Source organism: Lepidochelys kempii, chromosome 4, assembly GCF_965140285.1.
Source record: "Lepidochelys kempii isolate rLepKem1 chromosome 4, rLepKem1.hap1, whole genome shotgun sequence".
Classification (NCBI taxonomy): Eukaryota; Metazoa; Chordata; order Testudines; family Cheloniidae; genus Lepidochelys; species Lepidochelys kempii.
This window is the reverse complement of record NC_136383.1, coordinates 53,623,143-53,649,565: the sequence shown is the minus strand read 5'-3', so window position 1 is coordinate 53,649,565 and position 26,423 is coordinate 53,623,143. Positions and strand designations below refer to the sequence as shown.

Below are 26,423 nucleotides of genomic sequence, written 5' to 3'. Positions count from 1 at the left end.
CTTTGACGACTTCGACCTCCTCGTAAACAGGCTCACCCAAGAACTGTCTGCGGAAATCACTCCCAGGAGAAGTTTGAACCAGGAGAATGCCCCGCCTGCCCACAGAACGCCAGCTCCGAACCACACCACCACCACCAGGGGAGCCAGAAGTAGAGACGCCAGCCACCGCTACGATCCAGCAGCAGTTTCAAGGATCCAAAAGCTGTACCAGGCGAACTGCTCCAAGGCCATGAGGGGAGATCCTAGACGGGCCCTTGCCCTACTGCACGATTCCATCTGAGCGTCTCTACAGCTACTTCAAGGATGTATTCGACTGTATAGCCGCGCAGCGCCCAGAGTGCCTCCACCCCCTGCCCCGTGTCGACGAAGCAGGTGTCCTGGAAACCGACTATGCGCCCAAGGAAGTGATGTCCAGACTCTCAAAAACAAAAAACACAGCTCCTGGGAAAGACGGCATCCCCTACAGCCTCCTGAAAAAGAGAGATCCCAGCTGCCTGGTCCTCACCACGCTCTTCAACCAGTGCAAGCGATTCTGCCGGACTCCCAGCTCCTGGAAGAAGGCCATGACTTTACTGGTGTACAAGAAGGGCGAGCGGGATGACCCCAGCAACTGGAGGCCCATCTCCCTCTGCTCCACAATGTATAAGCTCTATGCCAGCTCACCAGGTCGGTGAGCGGGGGAGCCATCGGCTCCATCCAGAAAGGCTTCATGTCCATAGGGCTGCTGTGAACACAACTTCATCCTCCAAACCACCTTCAACTTGGCCAGAAGGGTGCGGAGGCAGTGCACAGTAGCGTGGCTCGACCTGGCTAACTCCTTTGGGTCCATGCCCCACCACCACATCTTTGCCACACTCCAGGAGTTTGGGATGCCAGAGAACTTCCTTCGTGTGATTCGAGAGGTGTACGAGGGATGCAACACCACCATTCGGTTGGTCAAAGGGGAGACCGCCGAGATCCCGATCCGGAGCGGAGTTAAGCAGGGCTGTCTCCTCAGCCCCATCTTCTTTAACCTCGCCATGGAGCTGTTGCTGTGAGCGATCTCCAATGGCACAGATGGCTTCAACCTGCATGGTGAGAGGGTGAGTGTTCTGGCTTATGCAGATGACCTGGTCCTGACTGTGGATGACCCAGAGAGCCTCCAACGTATGCTAGATGCCAATAGTCAAGCTGCCGACTGGATGGGGCTCCGCTTCAATGCAAAGAAGTGCGGAACACTCCACATCGATGGCAGCAAAAGGGACTTGGTGCAGTCGACGGAGTTCCAGGTCCAGGACGAGCTGACGGGTTTCTATGTCCGGCAGACACCCAAGGACACCATCCAGGAGATCTTGCAGGACGCCGCCAAGATCGACGCCTCCCTGCTAGCACTGTGGCAGAAGATAAAACGCACTGAACACCTTCCTGATGCCCCACATCTCGTTCATCCTAAGGGGATCCGCTGTGGTGAAGGTACCCCTCAACAAGGCAGACAAGATCGTCCGGCCACTGGTGAAGAAGTGGCTGTTCCTTCCCCAGAGAGCCAGCAACAAGCTGGTCTACATTGCCCACAGGCATGGTGGTGCCAACGTCCCCCGCATGGGCGACCTGTGTGACATTGCAGTGATCACCCACGCCTTCCGCCTGCTGACGTGTCCTGATGCCATGGTAAGGAACATCGCGGGAAACACCCTCCATGACGCGACAAAGAAGCAGATAGGCAGAGTCCCTTCCAACCATGACATCGCCACCTTCCTGAGCAGTTCCCTGGATGGCGAATTCGGACGGCACAGGCGCGACATTGCTTCACTATGGTCCCACGCTTGCAATGCCACGTGTTGCTTGGGGAAGTGCATTGGCTGCCACTGCGAGTGGTGCGAGGAGTGCCAGGAGCTGGGAGTCCTGGTGTCGCAGATCAGGTCCGACGACAATACCATCGTTACCCCGAGCGCCAGGGTCATGCTGGAGAGGACCCTGAAGGCAGCCATCCACTCACTGTATATGGAAACCCTGAAGCGTAAACCAGACCAGGATAAAGCCTTTGAACTGACCAACAAGTGGGACACCAGCAACCACTTCCTCGCCGGAGGTGGCTTCACCCATTTCACCAACTGGTGGTTCATCTGCAGTGCCTGGCTCAACTGCATCCCACTCAATGGAGCCGTCTACCACGGGAACAGAGACCAGCATCACAGGAAGTGTGGCTACTCCAACGAGACCCTGTCCCACGTCCTGTGCAGCAGCAAGCCCCACTCCAGAGCCTGGCAGCTGCGACACAATGCCATCTAGAACCGCCTGGTGAAAGCCATCACACCACACCTGGGGAAGGTCGCCGTGAACTGCACCATCCGTGGTACTGATAGCCAGTTGTGACCTGACGTGGTATCACCATCGAGGTCTAGAAAAAGATCATCCTCATCGATGTCACGGTCTCCTTTGAGAACAGGACTCTGGCCTTCCGTGAAGCCCGAGCTCGTAAGCTGGAAAAATACACCTCCCTAGGCGACACCCTGAGAGCAAAGGGCAATGAGGTGCAGATGGATGCCCTGATCGTTGGAGCCCTGAGCGCCTGGGACCCCTGCAATGAGCGTGTGCTGCGGACCTGTGGGATCGGTCGACGCTACGCACGGCTCATGCGGTGCCTCATAATCTCGGACACCATCCAATGGTCTGGGGACATTTACATTGAACACATCACCGGCCACCGACAGTACCAGGAGGTGTGAGCTGGAATGACATTGTGCATCAACTATGAGAAAAAGGACTGAGAGACTTTTACCATTGGACCATATGAACTGGAACCATAAAATCACTGAACGTTAAATCTCGCCAAATTAGGGTAAATCCATCCTCATCATCGTATCCACTCATTATACTCCACACCTGAACATAGCCATTATATGAACAACATACCCCCCCATATCTCGATGTCTGTACGTTGACCCGTTAACCTTTTACCCCCAATCAGGGATATTGCAGATTATGTATTTCTTACGCCATCCAATCCTAAACCGAACTTCGCACCCCTCGATAATCTGTACCGTATTCCCTGATAACCAGAAACTTCTACGCTTAAACTCTGTATCATTTTTTAATTTAAACATCTTAATAAAATTAAATCTGAAGGAGGGAGGTTTAAAGTGGCCAAGGATAACTGTAATAATCATACTTGTTCTTCTATAGCACCTTCCTGTCTTACTCTAAACCCAAATACAGCCACAGGAACTGTAGTGGATATCCCCAGTGAGGTTATTCCTTAGTCAGACCCTTTTACTTTTCAAGGTGGAGCCTTGGAATAGAGAACACGAATAACAAGTTTTAAGTGTCCTGGTTAAAACATATCATGTGTTGTGTGTTTCATACTAGCATACTTTGAGTGCAGTCTGGCCACACACCTTCTACCATCCAAGTAGCACAGGTATCCAGTATAACTGCACTATTAAAATGTTATTGCTTTTACAGAGTGTTTCAGGCTTTTTCATATAAGTTCTTTAAAGAAGGCCCTAAATAGAAGGATCCTTTAAAATATTTTAGCTGATTATAATGTTAAAATTAGCTCCCCCTCCCCTCAAAATTTAAAGTACTACCGAATATAAGAGCCTGTCTGCAAAATACTTGTAGAGCACAGCTGGGAACATAACAGAAATTTACAAGGAGAGTTCTAACAACAAAAGTGGGCCAAGTGCTTTACATTAATCTCTGTTGCAGATCTTACTCGGTTTATCAGAATGCTGGCATCTTTCTTTGGAAATGTGAGTGGAAGTGACAACACCATTTTTTTTTTTTTAAACTCTCACTGAGTTTTTAGTGAAGCTTGTGGCTAAGAGTTCCAAGTTCTGTTTTGCAAACAGAACTTTACAATATTGGTTATATTCTTTGCCAGACAGACCTCCTCTTTTATTATGTTCTGTAAAAGGTTTAGCACAGTTCTGGATGCTGGACAAAGTAGAACAGTAATCTGCAGATTTGGGACTTAATTCAGGAATATGCTGAATTCTTTCAATTCCCATTGGTTTCAATAGGAGTTGAGGATGCTCAGCACAATTTGGGATTGGATTTATAAGAATAAACTCTCTGCATGCATTTTGCTTAATAAAGATATCTGAAAACTTGAATGGCTAGAAGTACTTCTCACATGTGTGAACTTGCATTTCTAGGGTCATGGTCCTGCTGAAATGATTTTTGTAATACCAGCAGCAACGGAACACGATACAGGAGACTGTAAACCTTTTTCTTTCCATTAGGCTTTGGCGTGGACCAGTTACGAGATGATAATCTAGAAACTTACTGGCAATCTGATGGGTCACAACCTCATTTGGTGAACATCCAGTTTAGGTACTAAATATTTGTGTGATTTGTTGCATATGATAAAGCTAATAAATTGTGATTATAACTTTCATGAAAATGCATTCAAAATTCTGATTGACAAGGAATGCAGAATTGAGCTCTTTCATAGGGTGTGTCTACACTACCCGTCGAATCGGCAGGCAGCGATTGATCCAGTGGGGATCGATTTATCATGTCTAGTTTAGATGCGATAAATCAACCCTGAGCGCTCTCCCGTGGACTCCGGTACTCCAGCTCCACGAGAGGCACAGGTGGAGTCGACGGGGGAGCGACAGCAGTTGACTCACCATGGTAAAGACACTTAGATTAATTTACCATGGTATGTCGACTTCAGCTACGTTATTCATGTAGCTGAAGTTGTGTAACTTAGATTGACACCCCCTCACCCCCCCACCCGCCCAGTGTAGACCAGAGCTTAGTAACATGGTTAGGAGCCAGTTAGATTACTTCATTTGCAAAATCTGTTTTATAAATGCTCTTAGTTTTATTGTAGCAAATGACCAATTAAGCAATTGCAAAGCGAGTGCTGTGCTGGGTAATCTCTACAGTATCACAGCCTCTAAGATATGGTGATATGTCTGCACTAGTTTTCTGCTTGCTTTTGGCTGCAGTTCAAGATATGGGTGATATTTAGAACCCCGATTTAACTGCAGGTTAAAGCTGGGACACGTATCTGCTACAATGGAATACAGCATGAAAGAACTTGCTACAAGACTCTCTTGCACTCCATTAATGTCGTTGAATTCTCCCAAGACAAGTCAGGGCTTCAGCAATTGAGTCCTGTTCTCTGTTGATTCCCTCACAGAACTGCTTTCCTTAGCAGGGCACCATAGCCCAGGCCTGGCGAACTTTAGTGCATGATGAAAGATACATTGGCATTGGCTTGTGTTTAATTTTTGTGTTGTGTTGGCTTTTTTTATTTGACGTGTTGACAATGTGGTTGCTAATGTTTCTGTAGGCTCGTGTAGTTTTCTATCCATTGTAAGTTGTTTTCTATTTATGTACTTTATAAAAATTATATGTAAATTCCTAGCTGCTACTGCACTAGGGATCCTAAAAATCAGCATAGTCACATTTTGTATCAAGTTTTACAACATTTAAATCTCATTCTAGAAAAAATCTCAAGAAACTCTTCCTTAAATAATTTTTTCTTAGCATGCTTGCTTAGCCTTTGCTGCTGCTTGTTTACAGAAGAAAAACAACGGTGAAGACATTGTGTATTTATGCAGACTACAAATCTGATGAAAGCTACACCCCAAGCAAGATCTCTGTCAGAGTAGGAAATAACTTCCACAACCTTCAGGAAATCCGGGTAAATCAATTATTCTTCATCTGATAATTATGATTCATATTTTTTTTAAGAAGACATTGTCACCATTTCTAGAGCAGTAATAGAATTTGAGAGAAAATGAGAAATGTGAGATGTCAAATGCAAACTTGTATATAATTTTTTCGTGCCCTTATTTATTTTCAGAATTGTGTGTTTCACCAATAACATGCCCATGTATCACTGGCTTTGGGGAAAGGAGTTGCAGGTTTGCTCTTAAACCCAGGTCTCCCACATAGTGGGACAATGCATTACCACCAAGTGGGCCATTATTATATGTTGTGTCAGAAACTTTGCTTTGCCTTTGCAGGGAACCTGGGTTTTTATTTTGGTATTTGCTTGTAGTCTTGGAATATGTAAATATTTCCTTAAATTAGATCCCACCAATATCCAATGCCATTATTTACATTCTCCTCATAACAAAGCTCTATAACAGGGGTCTCAAACTCAATTTACCTTGGGACATGTGCCAGTCCCCAAATCCTCCCAGCGGGCCAATAATGTCACTGAAGATGGTGTTCAGAAAAGAAAATGTTTATATTGTATTTTTTATTTCGAATTTCTTAAAACAATAAAACTGTCATAAACTTTATTCAATTCTTCGCCTGTCAGAGAGTTTTTAGTGTTTGCCAGACACCTGGCAACGCTTCAGTTCTGTCAGTTTGTTGATGTTTGGCCTCCGTGGCTGAGCAGTTGAAACCTTCAGGATTGCAGCGAGGTGTGCATCGGATAGTTGTGTTCGGTATTTTGACTTGTTTGTATTCATTGTGGGAAAAAAATGATGCTGCCTCCATGGCTGACTTTGCCTGGCAATTAATGATGCTGCCTTCATGGCTGACTCTGCCCGGTGATTAGTGATGATATTTCTGTCCCTCTCCCCCAGCCAATGGGAGCTAAAGGGGGGCGGCGCCTGCAGCAGACATTGCCGGCAGCATGGCTGTATGCATCTCTCCTCCGCTGGCCACAGTGGGGAGGTTCTCGGGCCGCAGATGGCCTGCGGGCTAGGACTTTGAGACCCCTGCTCTATAACTCTAAGGGTATGTCTACACTGGCAGAGTTACATTGCCGGCAGCTATATTGCCGCTTAGGGTATGTCTACACTACGAAATTAGGTCGAATTTATAGAAGTCGGTTTTTTTGAAATCGGTTTTATATATTAGAGTGTGTGTGTCCCCACAGAAAATGCTCTAAGTGCATTAAGTGCATTAACTCGGCGGAGCGCTTCCACAGTACCGAGGCAAGCGTCGACTTCCGGAGCGTTGCACTGTGGGTAGCTATCCCACAGTTCCCGCAGTCTCCGCTGCCCATTGGAATTCTGGGTTGATATCCCAATGCCTGATGGGGCTAAAACATTGTCGCGGGTGGTTCTGGGTACATATCGTCAGGCCCCCGTTCCCACCCTCCCTCCCCCCGTGAAAGCAAGGGCAGACAATCATTTCGCGCCTTTTTTCCTGAGTTACCTGTGCAGACGCCATACCACGGCAAGCATGGAGCCCGCTCAGGTAACCGTCACCCTATGTCTCCTGGATGCTGGCAGATGCGGTACGGCTTTGCTGCACAGTAGCAACAACCCATTGCCTTCTGGCAGCAGACGGTGCAATACGATTGGTAGTCGTCCTCGTCGTGTCCGAGGTGCTCCTGGCCACGTCGGCTGGGAGCGCCTGGGCAGACATGGGCGCAGGGACTAAATTTGGAGTGACTTGACCAGGTCATTCTCTTTAGTCCTGCAGTCCTATTGAACCGTCTTATGGTGAGCGGGCAGGCGATACGGACTGCTAGCAGTTGTACTGTACCATCTTCTGCCAGGCAGGCAAGAGATGAAGATGGCTAGCAGTCGTACTGTACCATCTTCTGCCAAGCAGCCATGAGATGTGGATGGCATGCAGTCCTTCTGCACCGTCTGCTGCCAGCCAAAGATGTAAAGGATAGATGGAGTGGGTCAGAACAAGAAATAGACCAGATTTGTTTTGTACTCATTTTCCTCCTCCCCTGTCTAGATCACACTGCAGTCAGTCACAGAGAAGGCGCAGCGAGGTTAATCTAGCCATGTATCAATCAGAGGCCAGGCTAACCTCCTTGTTCCAATAACAACGATAACTTTGGTGCACCATTTCTTATTGGAACCCTCCGTGCAGTCCTGCCTGAAATACTCCTTGATGTACAGGCACACCCTTTGTTGATTTTAGCTCCCTGAAGCCAACCCTGTAAGCCGTGTCGTCAGTCGCCCCTCCCTCCGTCAGAGCAACGGCAGACAATCGTTCCGCGCCTTTTTTCTGTGCGGACGCCATACCAAGGCAAGCATGGAGGCCGCTGAGCTCATTTTGGCAATTAGGAGCACATCAACCACCACACGCATTATCCAGCAGTATATGCAGCACCAGAACATGGCAACGCGATACCGGGCGAGGAGGCGACGTCAGCGCGGTCCCGTGAGTGATCAGGACATGGACACAGATTTCTCTGAAAGCATGGGCCCTGCCAATGCATGCATCATGGTGCTAATGGGGCAGGTTCATGCTGTGGAACGCCGATTCTGGGCTCGGGAAACAAGCACAGACTGGTGGGACCGCATAGTGTTGCAGGTCTGGGACGATTCCCAGTGGCTGCGAAACTTTCGCATGCGTAAGGGCACTTTCATGGAACTTTGTGACTTGCTTTCCCCTGCCCTGAAGCGCATGAATACCAGGATGAGAGCAGCCCTCACAGTTGAGAAGCGAGTGGCGATAGCCCTGTGGAAGCTTGCAACGCCAGACAGCTACCGGTCAGTTGGGAATCAATTTGGAGTGGACAAATCTACTGTGGGGGCTGCTGTGATGCAAGTAGCTCACGCAATCAAAGATCTGCTGATATCAAGGGTAGTGACCCTGGGAAATGTGCAGGTCATAGTGGATGGCTTTGCTGCAATGGGATTCCCTAACTGTGGTGGGGCTATAGACGGAACCCATATCCCTATCTTGGCACCGGAGCACCAAGCCGCCGAGTACATAAACCGCAAGGGGTACTTTTCGATAGTGCTGCAAGCTCTGGTGGATCACAAGGGACGTTTCACCAACATCAACGTGGGATGGCCGGGAAAGGTGCATGATGCTCGCATCTTCAGGAACTCTGGTCTGTTTCAAAAGCTGCAGGAAGGGACTTTCTTCCCAGACCAGAAAATAACTGTTGGGGATGTTGAAATGCCTATATGTATCCTTGGGGACCCAGCCTACCCCTTAATGCCATGGCTCATGAAGCCGTACACAGGCAGCCTGGACAGTGGTCAGGAGCTGTTCAACTACAGGCTGAGCAAGTGCAGAATGGTGGTAGAATGTGCATTTGGACGTTTAAAGGCGCGCTGGCGCAGTTTACTGACTCGCTTAGACCTCAGCGAAACCAATATTCCCACTGTTATTACTGCTTGCTGTGTGCTCCACAATATCTGTGAGAGTAAGGGGGAGACGTTTATGGCGGGGTGGGAGGCTGAGGCAAATCGCCTAGCTGCTGGTTACGCGCAGCCAGACACCAGGGCGGTTAGAAGAGCTCAGGAGGGCGCGGTACGCATCAGAGAAGCTTTGAAAACCAGTTTCATGACTGGCCAGGCTACGCTGTGAAAGTTCTGTTTGTTTCTCCTTGATGAAACCCCCCGCCCCTTGGTTCACTCTACTTCCCTGTAAGCTAACCACCCTCCCCTCCTCCCTTTAATCACCGCTTGCAGAGGCAATAAAGTCATTGCTGCTTCACAGTCATGCATTCGTTATTCATTCATCACACAAATAGGGAGATGACTACCAAGGTATCCCAGGAGGGGTGGTGGAGGAGGGAAGGAAAATGCCGCACAGCACTTTAAAAGTTTACAACTTTAAAATTTATTGAATGACAGCCTTCTTTTTTTTGGGCAATCCTCTGTTGTGGAGTGGCTGGTTGGCCGGAGGCCCCCCCACCGCGTTCTTGGGTGTCTGGGTGTGGAGGCTATGGAACTTGGGGAGGAGGGCGGTTGGTTACAGAGGGGCAGCAGTGGCAGTCTGTGCTCCAGCTGCCTTTGCTGCAGCTCAACCAAGCACTGGAGCATTCTGGTTTGGTCCTGCAGCAGCCTCAGCATTGAATCCTGCCTCCTCTCATCACGCTGCCGCCACATTTGAGCTTCAGCCCTGTCTTCAGCCCGCCACTTACTCTCTTCAGCCCTCCACCTCTCCTCCCGGTCATTTTGTGCTTTCCTGCACTCTGACATTATTTGCCTCCACGCATTCGTCTGTGCTCTGTCAGTGTGGGAGGACAGCATGAGCTCGGAGAACATTTCATCGTGAGTGCGTTTTTTTTTCTTTCTAAGCTTCACTAGCCTCTGGGAAGGAGAAGATCCTGTGATCATTGAAACACATGCAGCTGGTGGAGAAAAAAAAAGGGACAGCGGTATTTAAAAAGACACATTTTATAAAACAGTCGCTACAGTCTTTCAGGGTAAACCTTGCTGTTAACATTACATACATAGCACATGTGCTTTCGTTACAAGGTCGCATTTTGCCTCCTCCCACCGCGTGACTACCCCCTCAACCTTCCCCCCTCCCTGTGGCTAACAGCGGGGAACATTTCTGTTCAGCCACAGGCAAACAGCCCAGCAGGAATGGGCTATACTGAGTGTCCCTGAAGAAAAGCACCCTATTTCAACCAGGTGACCATGAATTATATCTCACTCTCCTGAGGATAACACAGAGAGAGAGAGAACGGATTTTGGTTGAATGCCAGCAAACATACACTGCAATGCTTTGTTCTACAGTGATTCCCGAGTATGTGTTACTGGCCTGGAGTGATAAAGTGTCCTACCATGAAGGACGAAATAAGGCTGCCCTCCCCAGAAACCTTTTGCAAAGGCTTTAGGACTACATCTAGGAGAACCGCAAATGCCAGGGCAAAGTAATCCTTTCACATGCTTGCTTTTAAACCATGTATAGCATTTTCAAAGGTACACTCACCAGAGGTCCCTTCTCCGCCTGCTGGGTCCAGGAGGCAGCCTTGGGTGGGTTCGGGGGGTACTGGCTCCAGGTCTAGGGTGAGAAACAGTTCCTGGCTGTCGGGAAAACCGGTTTCTCCGCTTGCTTGCTGTGAGCTATCTACAACCTCCTCCTCCTCCTCATCTTCTTCGTCCCCAAAACCTGCTTCCGTATTGCCTCCATCTCCATTGAAGGAGTCAAACAACACGGCTGGGGTAGTGGTGGCTGAACCCCCTAAAATGGCATGCAGCTCATCATAGAAGCGGCATGTTTGGGGCTCTGACCCAGAGCGGCTGTTCGCCTCTCTGGTTTTCTGGTAGGCTTGCCTCAGCTCCTTCAGTTTCACGCGGCACTGCTTCGGGTCCCTGTTATGGCCTCTGTCCTTCATGCCCTGGGAGATTTTCACAAAGGTTTTGGCATTTCGAAAACTGGAACGGAGTTCTGATAGCACGGATTCCTCTCCCCAAACAGCGATCAGATCCTGTACCTCCCGTTCGGTCCATGCTGGAGCTCTTTTGCGATTCTGGGACTCCATCATGGTCACCTGTGCTGATGAGCTCTGCATGGTCACCTGCAGCTTGCCACGCTGGCCAAACAGGAAATGAGATTCAAAAGTTCGCGGTTCTTTTCCTGTCTACCTGGCCAGTGCATCTGAGTTGAGAGTGCTGTCCAGAGCGGTCAGAATGGAGCACTCTGGGATAGCTCCCGGAGGCCAATACCATCGAATTGTGTCCACAGTACCCCAAATTCGAGCTGGGAACGTCGATTTAAGCGCTAATCCACTTGTCAGGGGTGGAGTAAGGAAATCGATTTTAAGAGCCCTTTAAGTCGAAATAAAGGGCTTCACTGTGTGGACGGGTGCAGGTTTAAATCGATTTAACGTTGCTAAATTCGACCTAAAGTCCTAGTGTAGACCAGGGCTTAGAGTGTACTGAAGGGAAACCACTGTTGTGTGTTCACACTGTCAGTTGCCTGTGCAATACCCTGTTCACGCTTAGATCGGTATTCAGGGCGGTGCATTCTGGGAAGCTATCCCACAGAACATCTCCTCCTCTTCTGCCGCTAAGAGTTGTGGGAAGGCGGGTGGGGTTGTGGGGCATTCTGGGTCCTGTCCCAGTGACCTGTGATGCATTTCTTCGCATTCCAGCAATCCCTGTGCTTCCGTCCGCATTTGGTGCCATCTTTCAATGGTTTGTGTACTGTGTGCTCTGCCTCTTCGGTCTGCAGGAATGGATCCAGCACTGTTGACCAATATGCTACTTGCTCTCACTAACACGTCATGATTGGCAGTGGAGTTATTCATTAAACTACAAAGACAAGAGGAGTTTGACATTGATTTCGCCATGCGTAGTAGCTACGACACAAGATTTCTTATGGCATTCATTGAGGTGCTGACCACAGTGGAATGCCGCTTTTGAGCTTGGGAAACAAGCACTGAGGAGTGGTGGGATCACTTTGTGATGCATGTCTGTGGCTGCAGAACTTTCGGATGAGGAAAGCCACATTCATGAGACTGTGTGATGAGCTCGCCCCAGCCCTGCAGCGCAAGGACACGAGAATGAGAGCTGCCCCGTCGTTAGAGAAGCGTGTGGTGATTGCACTGTGGAAGCTGGCTACTCCAGACTGCTACCAATCGGTCGCTAATCAGTTTGGAGTGGGAAAGTTTACCGTTGGACTCGTGTTGACGGAAGCGTGCAGGGCCATCAATCACATCCTGCTCTGAAAGACCATGACTCTGGGCAACGTGCATGACATTGTTGATGGCTTCGCACAAATGAGCTTCCCTAACTGTGGTGGGACGATCGATGTCAGTTATATTCCAATTCTGGCACCAAACCACCTAGCCACCGAGTACATTAATCACAAGGAGTATTTCTCTATGGTTCTCCAGGCACTTGTGGATCACTGTGGGCATTTCACAGACATTTAATGTAGGGTGGTCCAGGAAGGTGCATGATGCACACATCTTTTGGAACACTGGCCTGTTCAGGAAGCAGGGACTTTCTTCCTGGCTCAGAAGATCACTGTAGGGGAAGTTGAAATGCCCATTGTGATCCTGGGAGACCCTGCCTACCCCTTAATGACATGGCTTATGAAGCCATACATGTGGAACCTTGACAGCAACAAGGAGCAGTTCAACAACAGGCTGAGCAAGTGCAGAATGACTTTTGAGTGTGCTTTTGGCATTTAAAGGCCCGCTGGTGCTGCCTATATGGGAGGCTGGATCTGGCCAAAGACAATATTGCTATGCTTATAGCTGCATGCTGTACGCTCCATAATATTTGTGACAAGAAGGGTGAAAGCTTCACTCAGGGCTGGAGCGCTGAGGCTCAGCGCCTGGAGGCTGAATTTGAACAGGCAGAGACCAGGGCTATTAGAGGGGTGCAGCATGGGGCCATAAGGATCAGGGATGCCTTGAGGCAGCAATTTGAAACTAAAAGCCACTAATGTTTGTTGCTATGCTCAGGAGTGCAGTGCTTGTAATGCTAGGGGGTGATTGTGGTTGGTGCAGACGATGCACTGTGAAGGTTTAAGAAAATTGCCTGTTGCTTTGCAGGGCTCTGTTTGCTTTAAATTAATGAAATATTGTTTTCAAACCCAGGCCCTTATGCGGCTCACCTGTGTGCAGCAATGGTGTTTGTCTTCCCCCACTCGTGACGGCAGAGTGGAGTGGGCAAGTTACCCTTAATGGGGCAAGAAACAAAGCAGCTCTGCCAAAGAACCTGTGGCGGCGGATTACCCAGTATCTACATGAGTTTTGTGGAGATCTCTCTGGCAGATTCCTGTGAAGTGAGGGAGTCCATCAACACCCTGTTCCGCTGCCTACACTAAGCATGTGGTGGTATGTGCATCATCTAGACACAAGCCTGCTTTCTGCAACCCTTCTGCCCCCAACAACTTATTTCAGTGATTCCCAAAATCAAAGCCACTTACCGGGGCCTCCTCTCCTGTTTGCGCTTTGCCAAGTTCTGGCAGCTGTGACTGGTTAGCCTCCTCTGGGGTAGAGAAGAGCTCCTGGCTGCATGCATCTCTGACCTCCAAGTCATCCTCTGTCTCATCCACATCCTCATCCAAGATTTCCTCTTCCTGGCTCGGTCCACTCTTGACTGGCACGTGGGCCACTGAAATATCTACAGAGGCCTTCGCAGGGGAGGTGGGGTCGCCGCCTTGTATCGCATCAAGCTCTTTGTAGAACTGGCAGCTCATGGATGCAGCACCAGAGTGGCAGTTTGTCTCCCGCGGCTTGTGGTAGGCTTTCTGCAGCTCTTTCACTTTGACCCCACCCTGCAGTGTGTCCTGGTCTGTCGTGCATCGTGAAATCTGTCCGTCGGTATCATAATTCCTATGGCTGGAGCGCAGCTGGGACTGGACAACCTCCTCTCCCAAAATGCTGATGAAGTCCAGCAGCTCGGCATTGCTCCAAGCGAAGAATTGCCTGGTGCATGGAGCAGGTATGGTCACCTGACAGATGCGCTGAGACCACTGCACGCATCACCGAGCAAACAGGAAGGGGACTTTCATAATTCCCAAGGAATTTTCAGGGTGGGGCTCACGGTTGGTCACACGGGGGCAGGGCAGTAGAGTTCAAAACGATGACCAGAGAGGTGAGAACGGGCATTGTGGGACACCTCTTGGAGGCCAGTTGCAGCGCTGTAATCGATCAGGGGGTCTACACTGGCACTGCAGCGCTGTAGCCCCAGCACAGAAAGTTGTACGCCTCTTGGCCGGGTGGTGTTTGTTTTTTCTGTTTTTAAACAGTGCTGCAGCTGCACAGTGTCTGCGCACTAAGTGGCTTAGCAGTGTGTACACCTCGGGAGTTACACTGCAGAAAGCTGCTTTACTGCGCAGAAAGTTGCCAGTGTAGACAAGGCCTGAATAATGTAGATCTTATAAGGGATGGGATTTTCAAAAGTGTTCAGTATTGGTTTAGTTCCCATTGAAGTCAATGGTAGTTTTACCACCAAAAGTGTACTTACACTGTGATGTGGAGGTTCTGGTTTTAAATGCTTTTGCAGCTTTAGACTGAAAACTAGCAGAGGTGGTAATATCAACCATGAATCATCTTTCTTAATTTCTTTATGAAACAAATGGGTAATTAAGACATTCTGGTACCGAACTAGAAATAAGTGTTTAAGAATTTAGGAGGAAGAATTTTGATGGGTGGCACAGGTGTACAGTGCTACATAAATATTCTTTGCAATCAGATGTTTCTTACTTCTAGGACGTTAGGCTATATAGCTAAGGTCAAATTCTAAAAATAAGGCCTAAATCTTATTTACATTAAGGCCTCTTTGCACTGTTCTGGCAGCGTAAAGGGGCATTTCATAGTGACCAACAGCTGATTACCCTGTAATCAATAGTCATTGCAGAGGGGAAAATCACAGTACTAACTCTTCCAAAACTTGAAGTACTTCAGAACTATGTGAGATCAAAAATGCCTAGATTAGGTTACAATTGAAGACTATCAGTAGAAGTATGTTGAAAAACAGACAGGTGTGCTGGTAAATACTACTTTGCTTTTGGATCTTCATACTTTGTTTTTTATTTTTTAAATGGAGCTCCTGACCACTTCCTTTATACTTCTGTTGCACTGGCCAGCAGCAGCTGGGAGTACACATGGGTGTAATGCAAATATATGTTGAAAAATCTTATATTCATTTGTCAAAAAGACTTCTCAAAACTAAAAGAAAAGGAGTACTTGTGGCACCTTAGAGACTAACCAATTTATTTGAGCATGAGCTTTCGTGAGCTACAGCTCACTTCAAGTACTCCTTTTCTTTTTTGCGAAGACAGACTAACACGGCTGTTACTCTGAAACTTCTCAAAACTAGAAACTCATTTTCCATTTAATTCCATGAAAATAAAGGCTTATGCCTAAGGCCTTGAGAAAGCCAGAGTCAAAATTGAGCATGGAATGTTTTTTAAACTTGCTGGCTTTAACCCTCCAAATCTTGCTTTTTTAATTCCATATTGGCATTTAGTGATAAAAATGTTTGTCATGAAGTCTGTGACAAATCTGAATGGTTTCTAAGTGATGGCTTGCATTTTGAATATAAACTAGTCTTTCTGGCAAATACTAAAAGCAAATCTGAGACAAATTCTTGGTCTAAAATAAACTTACCTTATACACCAAAAAGAAAATAAAGCAGTTGGACTACTCAGGAGTAGGTGTCCTAAATTGTTCGATTTCACTTTAACTAGCTAATTAAAATGCCTCATCCACAGCCGCTAGTTGATATAGTGGGAGATCTCAGCTGTCCTGCATTGCGGTAGCTGCTGCAGTGGGGTGGGAAATCCTAAATGGTTTAAAAAGAAATAACACTTAAAAATTTAGGGTGCAGAAACAGAGAGGGGAGATAAGTGATATTCTTGTTGCTCCAGAATAGCTTTCAACTGCAGTGCATTTGTCATGCTGGCACCACATTTACATCCATCCCATGTAACCATGTGGTTATCTCTGTTTATTAACAAATCCTAAGGTACCATATTTCCATCCTGTATGTTGAATCCTGAAGTGAGGTTAGATAAACTTTACTCCTGTTTTTTTTAAAGAAATAAATCCCACATAATTTTAAAGTTCACTTCCTCTGCCACTGTTTTTGGATCTTTCATACATTTGTGTCCCAGCAGCTTGAGTGCTATATACTATATCAAAGTGAAAAGGAGTACTTGTGGCACCTTAGAGACTAACAAATGTATTTGAGCATAAGCTTTCGACCCATCACTCTCTCAGATCTTGGGAGACAGGCGAGTCCTTGCTTCAGTCTCTCTGGTCACTCGATTACAGACCTAAAAGTGGCAATTCTTCAACAAAAAAACTTCAAAAACAGACTCCAAAGAGAGACTGCTGGATTGGAAGTAATTTTCAAACTGGACACCATTACATTAGGCTTGAATAAAGGCGGGGAGTGGATGTCATTACACAAAGTAAAACTATTCAAACCCCCCCACCCCACCCGTTCCTCACATGTTCTTGTCAACTGCTGGAAATGGCCCACCTTGATTATCACTGCAGAAGGTTTTTGTTTTGTTTTTTCTCTGCACTATTACCAGCAGGACCTTACCTGATCACTCTTGTTACAGTGTGTATGGTAACGCCCATTGTTTCATGTTCTCTGTGTATATAAAATCTCCCCACTGTATTTTCCACTACATGCATCCTATGAAGTGAGCTGTAGCTCACGAAACCTTATGCTCAAATAAATTTGTTAGTCTCTAAGGTGCCACAAGTACTCCTTTTCTTTTTGCAGATACAGACTAAGACAGCTGCTACTCTGAAATCTGGAAATATATCAAAGTGGGAGCTGAATTTTTGTTTGTAATTTTAGTTTAATTTCCAAAGTATCCACTAGATGTCACTGTTGTCCGTAATTACTATCATGGATTCATACCCCAAAATCCATTCTTCCAGTAATTATCTTTTTATAGGTTTCAGAGTAACAGCCGTGTTAGTCTGTATTCGCAAAAAGAAAATGAGTACTTGTGGCACCTTAGAGACTAACCAATTTATTAGAGCATAAGCTTTCGTGAGCTTCCTCACAGAGGAAGTGAGCTGTAGCTCACGAAAGCTTATGCTCTAATAAATTGGTTAGTCTCTAAGGTGCCACAAGTACTCCTTATCTTTTTATAATGGTATGTTTTAATATAATGTTCTACATACAACCTAAGTAATATGAATTTTTTCCTGCAAAGCAGTGAACTCCACTTTTGAGGTTATTGTGTGTGTATATTAGTACTTCATAGACAATTTGAGACATATATTTTTACTGTCTTAAACACGAGTGCTGTTAATTATGTACTGGATTGTTGTCATCAGCTGTTTCTCAGGCTAGCCTGGAGTATTTTTTCCACCTTTCCCTTTGTATATTTTTCATATAAAAACTTTCCTTTTTTTTAATGTTGTAGAGAAAAAAGTAATTACACACAAAACAGCTTTTGTCTTTCCTTTTTATATTAAGAGGTGTTTTAGTAGCTATTCACTAATATTAAAGATATTATCTCACATGAGACCAATAATTCTTATGCATGCCAGGTGTTCATACATTTCTTTACTGCAAATCTGGGAAGAACATGTAGCCTTCCAGTTGCTAATTAATGAAGTGCAATACTTTATGCTGTATAAGATGAATAGCTAATTTCTTGGGCTGTGCATGTGAAGTATTGTCATCAAGCACTACAGTTTATAATTTTATTTTTGATATTTAAAGTTTTTAGGAATTGTTAGGTATCTGTAATTTTTTCTCAAAATGGTTTTACTTTTTTTTTTAAACTCTTCATCAGCAATGAAACTGAGTTTTGTTTTTTGTTATCTTCAGCTTCTCTGACTCGGAGGCAAGTGGTTAAAGCAGTGTGAACTATTACAAGATCTTTAAAGCAAAGCCACTTCATTATACAACGATTCCGTTGGTTTCAGGATTGATTTAACTGTGTGGAAAATCCAACTAAATTTTTTTTATATTTTTCCATGGATGCTTGCCCAGTTCATGGAGTTTAATGAAAATCCTATGATGCTTTCATGTGTTTTCTTTCTACTGACAACAGTCAGAGTTTTCAAAAGAATAAAACATTGTTAGCCTCATTTTTTTTAATTAACTAAGCACTTCCCTACCCTAGGTGGATATTCTGAGACCCAGGTGCACCTTTTTAGAGTCATAAAGATTAAATGTCCTCTTCCCCGCCCCGCCCCCCCACATTCCTTTCTTCTGAGGACTATGTCACCACTACTTTGCATTTCTCTCCAAAAGGGTAAAACACTTATAGAAAAAATGTTGTAAACTGTTTATCACATTCCAAGTCCACCTTTAGTCTTTTAAATCATAAAATATTTGCAAGTGATTTTCAAAGGTATGATTCTACTTTGAAAGGTGAGTATGTAAAAATTACAACTTCGTCAGAAGATCTTCCCCCAATTTGTCAGTCCTATCTGCTTCCTTTAGTGACTAATTTTAATCTTTTACATCTGATAACACTGCAGAGCCATTCCAGCTAAGAGTTAGTAAGATGGAATCTTTTGTTTCTTGTACATCAACAGTATTGTTAAGCTCCAATTGGTTACACCTGTGCAAATGAGCTGAAAACAGGTGGGGAACTGAGGGCATAATTAGGCCTTTAGACTTTATTTTCAGTGGTAACACATGACAAAGCACTCCCTCCCTCCAGTGTCACAGATTTCTCCTTTATGTAGCTTGTCTCTCAGATTCCAGGTTAAGCCTGTGGCACTGGCAATTTGAAAAGCATCTTCTAACAGTAGTTGCAGCACAGTTTGATCTGGAAACCACAGATAGAAATATGCAATACCATTTTAACAGAATCACTTCTTGGAGTAGAGCTGCTCCAAGACATAGCAATCCTCTCTGTAATGGAGGAAAGCTATACTTGACTGCTTCTGAAACCTGTCCATGTTACTCGTGCTCCATTGGTCAGAGGAGATGGCTGGAGAGAAATGTGAGGAATTTCCTCACTAGGAGGTTGAGTATGCTGCCATCACAAATATCTCAAGAACTGCTTTCTTGTCTCGGCAGCACAAGACCAGCAAATTTATCTGCTTAAAGCGATGAATCTATGTCCTATTAAAATGTGGAAAGGGTTATTCCTTGCCTTACATATGCCTTGGTGATTGCAGCAGTGCAGGAAAAGTCAATCAACAAAAGGCATACTAAAGACAAAGATCCCAAGAAACTGGACTTCACCCCAGATTTAGGGTGGTAATACTTGCCTCCATCATTCCATCTCTTCAGGCCAAAGATTGGTTCATGACTCTCAATTTGCGGGGCGTGCATTTCCAAATAGCTGTCCACCTGTCCCACAGGAAATACCTGAGATTCACCATGAGACCAAACCATTACCACTACAAGGTACTGCCATTCAGATCCTCCGCAGCACTGAGAATTTATTACAAAATGTCTAGTTGTGATAGTGGCAAACCTGAGAAGGCAAGGCATTCGTGTCCACCCCTACAACTGGCTGATCAGAGGCAGAATCCAGTGGAGGACAGCAACAAACCTGGAATGTGCCCCATTTCTGTTTACGGGGCTGAGTCTCCCAGTGACCTATGAAAAATCATCCGTCACCCCATCACGGAGAATAGAGTTCATAAAAGCTGTGTTCCACTCCAGATCAGAAAAAGCATGTCCGCCCAAGGACAGGTTCCAGTTGTTAGAAGCACTCCTACTCCATTTAGTTTCAAAATGGGCTACAAAGATATGGACATGTCTTGCAGTGTTAGGTCACGTGTCAGCATGTTGGTATTTGGCCTTACTTGCCAGAGTTCACCTGTGCTCCTTTCAACTCTGGCTCAGGTCAGTCTAGTCTTCCCTGCCGCAGAACCTTTCCCAACCCCAGGGAAAGGCTCTGCCACCTTCCTGCTGCTGGAGCTTTCCCCCTCCATAAGAAAAGGCTCCGGCGGGGGGGAAGCAGCAGGAAAAGGCTCCAGTAGGGGGGAGGCAGCGGGGAAAGTCAGCCTTTCTCCAGGCAGTGGGGAAATGCCAGAGCCTTTCGCTAACATGTATAGCTACGCACCACACGATAGATGCAGCCTGATTTTTGCTGTGGTGTGCCGCTACACCTACATTACACACCGCTGCTGGTGGAGTGCTGTACAGATGCCAAATGTCAGAATTATTGTTTCAGAGGAAGCCTGAGTTCAAGATTGTTGTTAGACACCTTCCTCCTGCAATGGAACAGAGGCCTGCTTTATGCCTTTCTGCTGATTCCCAGGGTAATTTCCAAGATCAAGAGGGACAAAGCCACCATAGTTCTTGGAGCTCTGTACTGGCCAAGGCAGTTTTGGCTCACAGATCTCCTTATGTCCAGTCAGCCTCTGATCTAGCTTCCAGACCACCCAGTTCTGATCTGACAGCATTATGGACAGATAATTCATCCAGACCAAAGTTGCTGAAGCTAATGGCATGGCTGTTGGTTAGCTGAGTACCACGGACAGAGACTGCTCCCTACGGGTCCAGGAAATCCTGATACAGAACAAACAAAAAAAATATACCAGAAGGAGTTAATCTTTTAAATGGAAGAGGTTCTTGATACGGGCAGCCCAAAACGTTCTGTACCCAGTCTAGACCTTGATACCGCCGATCCTTGACAACTTATTGCACTTTAATAGGGTTGAACAAAGACTGCCCTTTTTTATCTTGTGGTGAATTCAGCCTGCTGACTGCCTGCACAGTCATACTTTGTCTTTTCTCATCCTATGTTTGTTGATGTTTCTGAAAGGACTATACACACTTCCCACAGGTCAGAGAATCTACTCCTGTCTGAGATTTCTGTATAGTCCTTATGAAACTCATGGAGATTCCATTTGAACCTCTCTCAGAATGCTCTTTACATCACTTCACTCTGAATATTGTCTGTCTAGTTGTTGTTGCATTGGCCGGAAATGTGAGTGAACTTCCAGCATTTATGGCTGAGCCCTCAACAGAGACACAGTGATGCTATGGCCTCACCTAAAGCTAATTCCCAAGGTGGTTTCAGAACTTCATCAGTCATTCTGCCTGTCTTCCTGAAACCAAACAGAAGCCTTAAATAAGATCCAGACACTTTATTTTTCATCTTGTGAACAAATCAGCATATGTAACTTGCTATATGGTTATTTACTTTTTGGATGAGACAGATGCACTTTGTTCACTTATTGGATACTATAGACTTAGCTAAACATCTTGTCCTCTGCTAAATACGAATGGAGTTAATAAGCCATTACACAATTTGTATAAAAGTTATATTTTAATTTAAATTTCTCATATCCTATATTAATTTACTATGTCAATATGAAGCACAGCCTTCCTCTTCTAAAAAAAAAATTAAAAGAATCAGTAGAAATATTGCATAGTTCTAAAAGTGCTAGCAGGTCATTTAAAGCTGTTCAAACTTGAATTGTAAGGCTGCAGGAATAGTCAGTGTAACTCTCTGTATTGGTTCAGTGGAGATGGGTAGTATACCAAGTAATAGGGATACATTTTCAAGGTGCAGGTGTGCAAGTGACTTTGGACGTGGCTCTTTTTTGCATATAGCTATTTGTGGGGCTGCTTTTATAGCTTTAATATGTTAGAAATAAGAAGCCTTCTGGAAAGCTGGTGAACAATTTCAAGTAATGGTCATTATGGTCTAGGTTTTGAATTGTGCCCCTTGTTTGTGTGGATGCAACTTTTGACCACTTGAGTATACAAGTTTTGAATTTGCATATGTAAACTCCACCGCTTTGTACACTAGCAGTAATGCTCAAAAACTGCATCTACTGGTGACTCGAGCACGTGCATGTACAGAGGCCAAGTTGAAACATCTTTCAAAATTTGTCCTTATTACTTGGGGTCAAATCCCACAGATATATTGAAATTTTTATGTCATGGGGAATTCTGAATTTGCCTTGGGAACAGTTAGCAAAGATCTACAAATGTGAACATCAATAAAGCATTTAAACACTGATATATCAATATTGACTTAGTGATATGCTGCCAATGTTTAACAAGCAGCTCCCATGAAAATGTTTCCTTTTAATCTGCAATAAAATCCTTGTTACCAGGTCTCTGTGTACGTGCCAGGAGGGGTGAGGAACTGGGGAATGAATATGTTCCCATTTTCAACAGAAATGCTTTCTCCTAACCAAGAACGAGGGCAATACCACTTGGCAACAAGATTCTGTACATTCAAGCATGCATGCTGTCAATGTTGGTACTCTATTCCTGTAAAATAGATCAGATATACTGATAGAGTAGCTGTGCTCAAGTTCTATGGTTTCAATTGGAGTATGTGCATTAAGATTTTGTATGAGAGCCTGAGATATCTTCCCCTCCCCCACAATGAAACTGAATCAAGGTACATCATACTTAGTTCGGTTTTGTACATTTCCAAATAGAAGAAAGGCTTGATTTTTAGAAACATCTTTTTTTTTTTTTTTTCCCCTTCCTCTGGGTCTCATGAAGATATCGATGGCATGGATGATTAGCAATATCTAGATGAAGAACATGCTTTATTAGAGCCAGGGAAAACCCCCCAACACTTCAATTTGATGGAGGAATTTTAACAAAGGTTGCTGTGAGCCTGCTCCAGCTCATCATAGCCATAATTCCAATCCCTACTATGGTAGTCTTCACAAAAAATGTTGGATACATCCATCTAGGAGTGGAGTCTCGAATACTTATTAGTTTTTCATCCATGTATCTCAAAGCATTTTGTGGACACATTCTCACTTTTTACTGATGAAGAAATTGAGGCATGGGAGGTGGGGGAGTGAATGGTTGAAGGTTACCCAGTGAGCTAGTGGAAGTCAGAATTAGAATCTAGGTCTCATGACTCTGTCCTGAGCTCTGACCAGCCATCCGTAATGATTACAGAAGTACATGGGTACTCCAATACCTGTCTGTATCTGCACTATGAACAAATTTCTTTGTTCCTCTGAAACGTCAGCTGCTGGCCACTGCTGGAGACAGGATATTGGACCCCTGTTCCTAAATTTAGAGTTTGGTTTGTTTTCTCAAAGTTTTTCTTAAGTCAATATGGAAACATGATAATATATTGGGTTTTTTAGGCTGAGGAGTAGCAGCATCCAGGGGATCAAATCCTCCAGCCCTTATGTAGCTATAACACCCACTGACTTTAATTAAAGTTTTATCTGTATAACTATTACAGGACTGGACCCATAAAGAGCAAGAACACAGTACATTTTTTCCCTAACTTTTTCATAATGGTAATGTAGAGCTGTACACATTGATTCATAGAGTATTAGAAGTAAACCCCTTTGTTTTCAGTTTAAACAAATTTTTACTGAAAGTTTCCCAGGTTTTACAAAAAGTAGTATTTATTTTTTTTCTGACTTTTTTTTTACCCTACTTTTGTATCATTCAAATATATATGAAATTTGTTTTATTAGGAAAATACAATACATTGCACGAGGTACATGTTTTACAATAATACATTAGTCTGTGTGTATGTGCAAAGCTGCCTGTTGAAGTAAGGCTATGTATTAGTCTAGAAGCTGCACAAAATGAACAAACAGGCACGCACGCAAGCTCTGAAGTGCGTGCGTATCTGAATGTACTGATGAATCTCACACCCACCGTGTACACATTTCAAGCTTTTAGCAGATAAGTTTAAAGATTTGACACACTAAAATGGGAAGAAAATGAAAATCTGTTTGTTTTTTGTTCTTGTGGTAATAAACACTAGTAAATTCCCTGGAAAAGTAAAATAAAAACTGAAAACAAAGAGCCCTAAGTATAAGGCCAGAAGGGAGCATTGTGATAACCTAGTCTGACCTCCTGCATAAGAGACCACCTGCTGTGGCGCTTTTATTCACACAGTGGCTCTCCGGCGGCAGGCCCTCGCTCGCTCCTGGTGTCTTCGGCAGCACTGAAGGTCCTGCCGCCAAGGTGCCACCGAAGACCCGGAGCACCGCTGGGTGAGTAAAAGCACTGCAACAGGTGGTGCCTTTTTTTTTTTTTTTTTTGGATCGCTCCCCCTGTTCCCTCAACAGGGGAAAATTTTAAAAGGTGCCAAGACATTGACAAGATGCCACTTGTGCTCAGTGTGGGAGTGGCCGCTACCCTGCTCCCCCCTAGCTACACTACTGATACCAAGGGAGGAAAATTAACTTTTGAAGTGGGAAGAGAGTGGCCCATTACAGACAGTTGACAAGAAGGCATGAGTAACAGTAGGGAGAAATTAGTATTGGGGAAATTAAGTTTAGGTTTTGTAATGACCCAACCACTCCCAGTCTCTATTTCAGGCCTAATCTGATGGTATCCAGTTTTCAAATTAATTCCAGTTCTGCAGCTTCATGTTGGATTCTGTTTTGTTGAACTGGAACACTTTTGTCCACATGTTTGTTGACCCCCTCAAAGAATTCTAATTGGTGAGGCATGATTTTCCTTTACAAAAGCTGTGTTGACTCAGCATATCAGGTTCATGTATGTGTGTGAGAATTCTGTTCTTTATATAGTTTCAGCCAATTTGCCTGGTACTGAAGCTGGCTCACTGGCCTGTGATTCCCAGAATCACCTCTAGAGCCTTCTTTAAAAATCAGCATCATATTAGCTATCTGCCAGGCATCTGGTACAGAGGCTGATTTAAGCGATATGTTAGTAGTTCTGCAATTTCACATTTGAGTTCTGTCATAAATATAAAGGGAAGGAAATATATATATATATATATATAAAGGAAATATAACCATCTTTCTGTATACAGTGCTATAAAATCCCTCCTGACCAGAGGCAAAACTCTTTCACCTGTAAAGGGTTAAGAAGCTAAGGTAACCTCACTGGCACCTGACCCAAAATGACCAACGAGGGGACAAGATACTTTCAAATCTGGAGGTGGGGACACAAAGGGTTTTGTCTGTCTGTGATGGTTTTGCTGGGAACAGATCAGGAATGCAAGCCTTACAACTCCTGTAAAGTTAGTAAGTTATCTAGCTAGAAAATGTGTTAGATTTTCTTTTGTTTAATGGCTTGTAAAATAAGCTGTGCTGGAGGGAAAGTGTATTCCTGTTTTTGTGTCTTTTTGTAACTTATGGTTTTGCCTAGAGGGATTCTCTATGTTTTGAATCTGATTACCCTGTAAGGTACTTACCATCCTGATTTTACAGAGGTGATTCTTTTACCTCTTCTTTAACTAAAATTCTTCTTTTAAGATCCTGATTGATTTTTCATTGTTCTTAAGATTCAAGGGTTTGGGTCTGTGTTCATCTGTACCAATTGATAAGGATTATTATCAAGTCTTCCCCAGGAAAGGGGGTGTAGGGCTTGTGGGGGATATTTTGGGGAAAGACGTCTCCAAGTGGGCTCTTTCCCTGTTCTTTGTTTAAAATGCTTGGTGGTGGCAGCATACTGTTCAAGGACAAGGCAAAGTTTGTACTTTGGGGAAGTTTTTAACCTAAGCTGGTAAGAATAAGCTTAGGGGGGTCTTTCATGCAGGTCCCCACATCTGTACCCTAGAGTTCAGAGTGGGGAAGGAACCTTGACAAGTTCCTTCAGGACACTTGGGTGAATCCCATCTGGTCCTAGTGACTTATAGTTTAATCTATCAGTTCGTTCCAAAACCTCCTCTATCAATACCTCTGTCTGAGACAGTTCCTCAGATTTGTCACTTAAAAATTAAGTTAGCTTCTCTGCAATGGCCTTGTCTTCCTTGAGTGCTTCTTTAGAACCTCGATTGTTCAGTGGCTCCACTTAATTGTTTGGCAGGCTTCCTGTTTCTGACGTATTTCTGACAGAAAGCAATTTGCTGGTAGTTTTAGTGTCTTTTGCAAGTCATTCTTCAAATTCTTTTTTGACTTGCCTAATTATACCTTTACATTAGACTTGCCAGAATTTATGCTCCTTTCTATTTTACTCAGTAGGATTTGTCTTCCAATTTTTAAAAAGTGTCAGCTTGTCTCTAACCATATTTTATTCTGTTTAGCCATGTGTCCATGTTTTTTGTTCTCTTATTGCTTTTTTAAATTCGGGTTATACATTTAATTTAAGCTTATATTGTGCTGGTTGCAGGCATTTAATTCTTGTGACTGTTCGTTTTAACTTCTGTTTAACTAGTCTCCTCATATTTGTGTAGCTCCCCATTTTGAAGTTAAATGCTACTGTGGTGAGTTTCTTTGGTATTTTCTCCACTACAAAGATGTTAAATTTATTTATGTTATGGTTGCTATTACAAGCGAGTCAGCTATATTCACCTCTTGGATCAGATGCTGTGAGCCACTTAGGACTAAATCAAGAATTGCCTCTCCCCTTGTGGGTTCCAGGACTAGCTGCTCCTAGAAGCAGTCATTAACGGTGTCTAGAAATTTTATCTCCGCATCTCGCCTGTGG

The 26,423-nt window shown here is 44.8% G+C and overlaps 1 protein-coding gene across 18 annotated transcripts in view; it reads left to right on the top strand.

Annotated features, from left to right (window-relative positions):
- The window catches only part of ANAPC10 (anaphase promoting complex subunit 10), a 301,742-nt gene that overhangs the window by 10,461 nt on the left and 264,858 nt on the right, over positions 1-26,423 (top strand). For 15 of the 18 annotated variants that reach the window (XR_013635694.1, XR_012158579.2, XR_012158581.2 and 12 more), the window contains 2 exons: positions 4,224-4,314; positions 5,518-5,638. Coding sequence is in view for 15 of the 18 variants with exons in the window: in XM_078852487.1 (XP_078708613.1) it covers positions 4,224-4,314; positions 5,518-5,638 (212 nt within the window). In the remaining 3 variants the exon portion in view is untranslated. Of the gene's footprint in view, positions 1-4,223; positions 4,315-5,517; positions 5,639-7,650; positions 7,781-13,219; positions 14,045-17,933; positions 18,099-26,423 lie in introns of those variants that run through there. The other 3 variants (XM_073341260.2, XM_073341249.2, XM_073341254.1) reach the window with 3 other exon arrangements.